Source organism: Gracilinanus agilis, chromosome 6, assembly GCF_016433145.1.
Source record: "Gracilinanus agilis isolate LMUSP501 chromosome 6, AgileGrace, whole genome shotgun sequence".
Classification (NCBI taxonomy): Eukaryota; Metazoa; Chordata; class Mammalia; order Didelphimorphia; family Didelphidae; genus Gracilinanus; species Gracilinanus agilis.
The window spans coordinates 115,439,674-115,448,468 of NC_058135.1; the positions used below are offsets into that span (position 1 = coordinate 115,439,674).

The 8,795-nt window shown below is 36.1% G+C and overlaps 1 protein-coding gene across 1 annotated transcript; it reads left to right on the forward strand.

The window, feature by feature from the left end:
• The first annotated feature begins 221 nt into the window (after window positions 1–221).
• Window positions 222–8,550, forward strand: LOC123252329 (probable E3 ubiquitin-protein ligase TRIML1). The gene is made up of 6 exons (XM_044681691.1): window positions 222–242; window positions 718–813; window positions 1,045–1,278; window positions 2,623–2,645; window positions 3,060–3,157; window positions 7,979–8,550. Exons 1-6 carry the CDS (start codon window positions 222–224, stop codon window positions 8,548–8,550), a joined length of 1,044 nt encoding a protein of 347 aa, XP_044537626.1.
• Window positions 8,551–8,795: the final 245 nt, after the last annotated feature.

Below are 8,795 nucleotides of genomic sequence, written 5' to 3' on the forward strand. Positions count from 1 at the left end.
GAGCCATTTACCCGCCCATAGTGCAAGGGAGTCATAAATTCTAGGGACTCTGCACGCAGTCAGTACCCGGGAGAATCTGGTCACAGTTACCAAAAATCTCCATCCTCTTTTTCAGTGGATCAGCAGCCTAACCACCTGTGACAAATACCAAGAAGAATAGAAACTCTTCTAGTCTGTGGCAACTCTTGCAACACATGGAACACCAAGTCTTTCCCTTGGAAATGGCTACTGAGAATACCCTGGTAAGATTCTCTGCTTGGTATAAATCCCAGAGGAGAAAGATGGTCCTCTTCCTTGGCTTTTTAGGCAAACAGCTCAGTATAGTGAATTTTAAAAGATTTGACTTGGTCCAAAACCTACTTCACGTCATAACTAGCTTTGTGAACATAGACAAGCCACTTTACCCTCTTGTCTCAATTTACTCTTCTGTCAAATGAAAGGTTTGAACTCAGCTGACTGTTTTTGAAATGTTCTATATTTTCAGTCCCGTGATTATAATTCTGTGATTTCTTTCGTTGCCATTTCAGGCCACTGTCCCTTTTGATTAAGACTTCAGTCCCAGGACCCAAGTGACATCTATGGGTCTCTAGTGCCTATAGGTTCAAAGCCAAGATCAAACTCTTTATTCTCACTGGTTTTACACAGTCCTCCAAAATTTGGAACTTTTCATTCCTAAAATGCAAGTTTCACTGCTGCATATTCATGTTTCTGTTTCAGAATGCACTAGAAGAGATGTTAAATAATATATCGGAAAAAATAATTGAGACTGAAATTGTCTTGGAACAGGAGAAAAATAAATATAAAGAGCAAAAGGTAAGTTTTTTTGTCTTGGTTTATATGAAAACGATCGAGGCTATATGAATTCCACCTAGAATGGCAAGAGGTAGAAGTGGAAATTGTCGTGAAAAAAAATAGTATAGCTATGGCAGGGATCAGGATCTATGAATTTTCTTAGATAGGAGTGGTAAGACTTACTAGGTGGCAAAATTTGCCACAGATAAAGGTTGCAATTATCTTTTCTGTTGTTTCTGTTTCCATTGACAGGCAAATATACAGATGATGAAAGAGGCTGTTTTTTCAAACTATAATCGAATGTATGAATTTTTGAGGAGAGAAGAAGAGCAGCACCTATCTAGACTGGATAAGAAAGAACAAAAGAACTTGGCAAAATTTAAGGAGAATGAGTGGAAGCTGTCTGAACAAGTTCAAGACCTACAAATGATGGCCATAAAACTAGACATTGATAAAGTTAAGAAGCTAGATTTTAACATGATCCAGGTAAAAGTTTAAAGAATTTAATTTAAAAATAAAAAGCATTCTTGCCATAGTGTTTGGTGATTGATGAGTAGAATGGATAATATATTGTCCCACCCAGGGCACTATGAAAGTGTGAATTAGAACCTTTTGTGGAGTGAATGGGTTATTTTCAGTTCATAAGATTATGGGATCATACAGTTAGAGCTAGAAACAACCTACCTCAACCATCTTCGTTTCACAAATATGGATGTTGATACTCAGGTTTGTCCAACATTTACCTGTGGATTAACTGATGAAGTTAATGATGATAACATTGGAACCCAGGTCCTCTGGCTCCATGTGTAGCACTCTTTCCATTGTGTACCACCTTGCCTCTTGAGTTCAACCAATATTGTTTTATTTCTAATGTATTTTTGTCTTCATAAATAGGGTGTAGAATTAATTTACCTAGGCCAGACAACATCTGAAGTGTATTGGCAATGCTCTTTAATCCAGAGGGCAGGGCACAAACATTATGAGGCTTATAGACTGTTACATGGAGGGTATTTAAAGGAAGAAGGAAGTTTAAACTGGTGTTATTCCAACATTTTAGAGTTAAGAAGACGGAATCTAAGATGTTAAGATGCACCCGTGGCAAAGGGTCTTTACCTGGGGTCCATGAAACTCTTAAGCAGTCTGTAGGCAGATATCAGGGAGTCGAAGAACTTAATGGGGGAAGGGTGGTCTTTATTTTTATTACCTTCTATCTAAAAAGTATCATTTCTTTGGATTATTTGAAAACATTTTGGTAAGGATCCATAGGCTTCCTAAGACTGCCAAAGACAGGTCCATGACACAGACTTTAAGAACGCATTTTATAGAGGTAGAAGGGTGAAGCACTATGGCTTATTTACTACCTCTTTAATCTTTATGGATGACAGTGGTTGAACACCTATGGCCATGACCCTCAACTTAAGAATGAAACCCTAATTCAAGCCTAGACTTCATTTAGTTACCAATTGAATAAAATGAAGTCGATTAGTCTTTTAGGTTTGTCTCTTTTAAACCCATCTTTTTAGGGAAAAAACATTTCTATCACCTCAGCCTCTACCATTCCAATTTCTTTACCTTATACTTTGCTCTTTTGGAAAACTGGTAAGACTGAGGAAAAATAATCTTTTTCTCACCTTGTAATTTTCTTGGGAGAGTGCCCTTCAAGGAAGAACTAAAATATGATTCTAAATAACTTTCGTAATCTGTATAAAAATTAGCTCTGAAAGAGAAGCTTTTTGGGAGAGAGTTACTGGAATTTTTACAAAAGAAGATATCGCTCAGGTGGACTAGAGAATAGAAAACTATGTGTTTTTGTTTTTGTTTCCCTTTCAGGATGCAAAAGACATATTGAATAAGTAAGTATCCATTTTGTGTTGCACTTTAAACAAAAATAGTGCCTTTGTATAAGGTGAGGTGGGGGGAGAATCTCCATCCTATTTAGGCTAAGCTTCCTGAAAATAAATTTGATTATTTCTTTAGGAAGCAAATTCTTAGAATGGAAGATCTTGCATTAGAATCTTTGATGACCGCCTTTCTGGCATGCTATGGTCATAATTCATAAATAGAGGTTGGATTTGATAAAATCTGAATATGCTTCTAACTTTATGGTTCTAGTTTTCTAAAAAATAATATCTGTGTCCATGTAGGAGTCTGTAGATGAAGGGGTTATTTGGGGCCTTTGCTTGTTGGAATTTACTGAAGTCTGCTCAGTGAGATAGTGACTGAAGACTCATGCAAAACATGTGTAACTGAGACTGTTTTCTCTGTAGGAGTGAAGCTCTATTACTTCAGTATCCCAAACCTAATTTACCCAAATGGACAATGTGCCACATCACTGGCCTGAGAGAAATGATGATGACCTTCCAGAGTAAGTTTCCCATTCTGGTCCTTGCTATTCTGAAAGATTCAGGAGTTCATGAAGGTGTGCAATGATTTGCCTCAGTGTGCTCTTTACTAATTTCATTGCCTTTCAATGTCCTTACGTTGACAGATTCATAAAGCCCTTCATGTGTTTGTGTATATCCTGAGCCACCAAGATCATGAAAAGTATTTTGGAAGGGAAAACAGTAACCTTATAAGATGATCATTTGAATCTGACCTTGTCCATGCACAGTGACCTGTAATTCTGGTGTGTTTCCTGTATGAGATGCCATCATAGAATTTTTGCCTGATAATCTTAGCATCTATATTCATGGTTTTTCCCCCTTTTTTTGGATAATTCAAAGGTTTCAGTATTAATGTTGAAAGCCCACCAAAAGAACTCTTAAACCTTTGAATGGATTAGAGTTTATGGGCTTTAAAAGTACATGAGGAGAGAGGCAACTAGGTGACTCCTCAGTGGATTAAAAGCCAAGTCTAGACAGGAGGTGTCCTGGGTTCAAATCTGGTCTCCAGACACTTTTTAGCTATGTAACCCTGGGCAGATCACTTCAGCCCAATTGCCCAACCCTTGGCCATTCTGCCTTGGAACCAATTCACAATATTAATAAGTTACAGGTTAAAGAAATACACTAGGTTATATGGGGTTTCCTATGAGTTCTGAGGTGACTAATGAGTCATTGTGAATTTTGAGACTGAAATCACTTGAGTTTAATTCACATAGACATTTATTAAGTGCAACCTCTGGAGAGCATTATGCTCAGTGCTTGAAGAGATAAAGTCCCTAATCTTACAGTTAGGCATCTAGATAGTAAATATATGTTAGAGGTCTAAATTGGTTTGTTTTTTTAATTACAGTAATATGAAATACTTGTTGAATATTCATTCATAGATAAAGAGCTATAAGGGATCTTACCAGGCCATTTTTTCCAACTCTTGCATTTTACAGTTGAGATCACTGAGGTCCATAATCTACTTGCCCAAGTCTATATAGGTATTAAGAAAATATTCTTTCCACTTTGTGAGGCTTAGGAAAGCACCAGTTAGGTTCAGGAATGCAGTAGTCCAATTTAACTAGAGAAAAAAGTCCCTAATGAGCTGAAATGTGACATGAATTTAGAAAGTAGCTAGGACCAATATTAAGTTAGTGGAGTTGGGGCCAGCAAGTCTTTAAGTTAAAAATCTAGCCCCAGGCACTTGCTACCTGAAAATACTTTAGTCCTTTAATTTAATTTAATTTTATTAAATTAATTTAACTTTAATTTAAAGTTACTTTAAGTCCAAGTATCCTTGGACTTAAAACTTTAAAAATGTAAAAAAAAAGAGAGAAAATCCATTGATGGAACTCCAGTGTGGAAGACAAAAGTGAGTAAACCCCAAAATCTGAAAGAGTATTGGAAAGAAACTTCTTAGGTCTTTTGGTAGATAAAGGGAGCCTGAAAAAAGGGGTATGGCTCCTTCTCCCAGTCTTTTAAGGTTACATCATAGAGTTCAGATGAGAACTGAAGAATATTTGGCTGACTGGCCTCACTCAGGAGGTTGTATGTAGCCTCCTAAAGAAGGGCAATTCAAGATGTATATCATTAGGTAAATTTATCTAATTAGAGGAACCCAAAACACAAGCTGGGTGGACCCAAAACAAATAGTGGGTGAGATCTAGGCATTTTTTACCACTAGCCTCAGCCATAAGCTTTTGGGGTGCAATTAAGCCAAACAATACTAGATTTAATATAAATGATAATCCCAATAGGTTAATCCAACATAGGGTTGGTTCCTAAGGGTTGGCACATCATAATATATAGTGGCTATGGTAAATACCCAGAATTTGTGTCACAAAGAGCTCTATCTGTCAAGCTTACTGATTTAATTTCACCCCCAGCCTTTAACCTTTTACTCTTCTCAAGCCATGAAGTGCCAGGTCTTTTACTTAGGGGAATGAATTGGTTCCATCATATTATATAACTAGTTTGGTTTGTCACTTCCCATTCCCACAGGCTCTAAATCCCCCAAATTTTCCATGCCCTTGAAAGAAAGGAAGGCATGGCTTTAAAAAAAGTTAACACAATGGATAGGGCTTGGGAATTGGAGTCAGGAAGATCAGTCATTTCAATTTTATTTCCATCATACAACTTCCTTCATGGAAGTTCAACTTCTTATTCTCTGTGCACTGTCAGGATTCTCAAACTTTCACATTGCTAATATTGACTGAAGGAAGATATTTTTCAGATGTTAACAGTAATTTCTTTGCCTATAATGAAAAAGACTGGGGGAAGATGGGCTTCTGAGCATAATTGATTCTTTTTAAAAAATATTTCATTCTAAATTACATGTTGATAAAATTTTTGTTTCTGACATTTGGCAATCCATGTTCTCTCTCCCACCCTTCCCCTTTCCGTAAGCTGGCAGATAATATGATATAGGTGGTACATGTGTTATCAAGCTATATTTCCATGGTCATGCTGTGAAAGAAAGAAGACTATCAGTAGAGAAAAATTCATGAGAGGAAACAAAGTGAAGAATGGAATTCTTCATTCTGCATTTAGACTTAGACTAATCAATTCCCTCTATATGGCAGTGGATGGCCCTTTTTTGTAATAAGTACTTTGCAGTTATCTTGCATCCTTGCATTGCTGAATTGTTGAGTCATTCACAATTGATCATTATTGCTATTACTATGTATAATGTTCTCCTGGTTCTGCTCACTTCACTTTGCATCACTTCATTTTTTTTTTATCATCTTGTTTGTCATTTCTTATAGCACAATACTATTCTATTATAATTATATACCACAACTTGTTCAGCTATTCCCCAATTGATGGACATTCTGTCAGTTTCCAGTTCTTTGCCACCACAAAAAAAAAAAGCTGCTATAAATACTTTTTGTACAAGTAGGTTTTCCCCTCTATTTTCAATCTCTTTGGGATACAGAACTAGTTGTGGTATTGTTAGGTATGTATTTTAATGGCATAATTGATTATAGCTGGATGTTAGATCAGAGACAGATGGGTTATTTAGGAAGGGTTGATTTATATTTAAAAAGATTAGCTTATTGGGAGGTAGATGGATTTATAGAGGACATTCTTTATGTCATGGGAAAATGACAAATCTCAAGAAACTTTTTTTTTTTTTTTTTTTTTTTTTTTTTTGCAAAATGGGTCACTTTGACCAGGGTGCCCTCTGGGGGCTTCTATTCTTAATATTTAGTTTTTCAACTATGCCAACTTTTAGAGTGTGGATGTGTCGAGGGAACTCCGGCTTTAAAAACGTGAAATTGCTGTTCCTAAAGAAAAAAGAGAAGTTTCCTGTTAGCCAATTATCAGAAAGGAGAATTGAAACCTATGATTTCTAACAATCTGACATCCTTTTTCCTACAAAACAATATTTTCTTACTCTATATTTTCCTATATTTAAATGATTAGTCTTTTATTGATTCTTAATCTTATAGTAAGTATTTATGTGGATTTGACTCCACCAATTGGCCTGCTTTTTAAAAGCTGGGGCTACCTCTTACTAAAATAAATCAATATTTGCTATTCCTTAATCAAATTTTCACTGTTGGTTATTATTTTTACAATATTGCTGTTACTGTGTACAGCGAAGTCCTCTTTTCAAAAGTATATTCTGAAAGTTGTTCCACTAATGAAGTGATGCAATGTGAAGAGAGCAAAGCCAGGAGAACATTGTACACAGTAACCTCAATGTAAGATGATCAGCTGTGAATGACTATAATCAGCAATGCAAGGATCCAAGACAACTCCCAAAGGACTAGGGATGAAAAAGTCTTTCCACTGCCATAGAAGGAACTGATGAAGCTGAATGCAGATTGAAGCAGATCATTTTTCACATTGAAGCTCATGAATTTATTCTTATAGAAAATATGGGTGTCTTTCACAATATAACAAATGTGGAAATATGTGTTGCATGATAACACATGTATAACCTATATCATTATCTGCCCTCAGAAAAAGGGGAAGAAAAGAACATGTATTACAAAATGTTAGAGAATGATTATTTTAAAAATCTACAAGTAATTGGAGGGAAATTATTTTTAAAGGGGAGAAAAATAACAGAAAAGTTATTCCACTAAAAGCTAAACTTGAATCCCTTGATACCAGAGTAGATGTTATGGACATATTAGGGAAATATTGGCTCTTTGAATGCACTTAATAATTTCTAATTACCTTTTAAATTTAGCATAATTTTTTACCTAGTGCATGCTTAGTAAATACTTGTTAAATATTAAGCGACTGATAATTATTCAAAACATTTTCTCTTGATCAGACCTAGACACAAAAGGTCCTGGGTTAAAATCTGACCTCGGACATTTCCCAACTATGTGAACCTGGGCAAGTCCTTTGACACCACTGGCTTAGTTTTTATCCCTCTTGGCACTCTTGGAACTGATTCATAGTATATTCTAAGACAAGATAAAGGTTTTTTGCTTTTGATTTTTGTTTTGTTTTGTTCTGTTTTTTTCCCCAAAATGATTTGGCATTTCTGAGATACATTGTTTTATAGGTGATAGGAATTAATAAAGGTTGGCTGTGGTTCAAAGTTTCTCAGCTACATCAATTTATTAACAGAGCTCTTAAATCTGTTAACAAAATGGCTAACTCACTTCAACTGACCCTGAGTGAGAGTTAATACTGGGTTTTTTAAAACCAGATGTATCTTAGGGGCAGCGAGACAGTCTTCTTGAGATCCATTTCATGTCCAATTGAACCTGAGATTTAAGTCCCAAAATAAGGTTCTTTTTTTCTGCTATTAACCTCTGATGAAATAATGTAAAAGTAACTTGCTTCCTCTGCAGGGGACATAAAGCTGGATCCTGAAACGGCCAATCCCCATCTCATTGTGTCTTCTGAACTGAAGAGCGTAAAGCACTCTTTGGTCCCCCAGGATGTACCTGACAACCCGGAGAGATTTGACTTTTCTGCCACTGTGTTGAGCATTCAAAGTTTCACTTCAGGTATACACTACTGGGAAGTGGAGACGGGAGACATGATCGAGTGGGAAGTGGGGATCTGTAAAAGCTCTATTAACAGAAAAGGGTCCCCTCCATTGATACCTGGAGAAATAATTGGCCTGAAGGCCTTCAAAGAAAGAGAGAAATTCTGCCTCTCAGTCACACACATTGAGGATAACTTTCATATAAAGAAACCCATACAAAGGATTGGTGTTTTCCTGGATTACGAAAGTGGACATATAGCATTTTACAATGTTACAGATGGATTACTTATCTATAGCATGTCAGCTATTGCCTTCAAAGGACCCTTTAGGTCTTTCTTCTCTCCTTGCTTTCAAAATAAAGGTTGCCCCTCCAGATCTCTTGTCATTTGCCCCATGGATAACCAACCATTCCTTGGAAATTCATTTACTTAAACCTTTGAGCCCCAACAAAGAGGTGATGATGACAATGATGATTGACCAAGGGACATTCCTGAATTATCCCATACTCCACAGCAAAGTTCCTAAAATTTTTTTGTGTAAAGGACTCCTTAGTCTAAGCCTTATTGAAGAAATGAAGTATATTAAAATGTATTATTAAAGATAAATTTACAGACACCAGATTACATCAAATTATGGAAAAATTTCATTTTTCTATATGTTATATTATTCCTTCATTT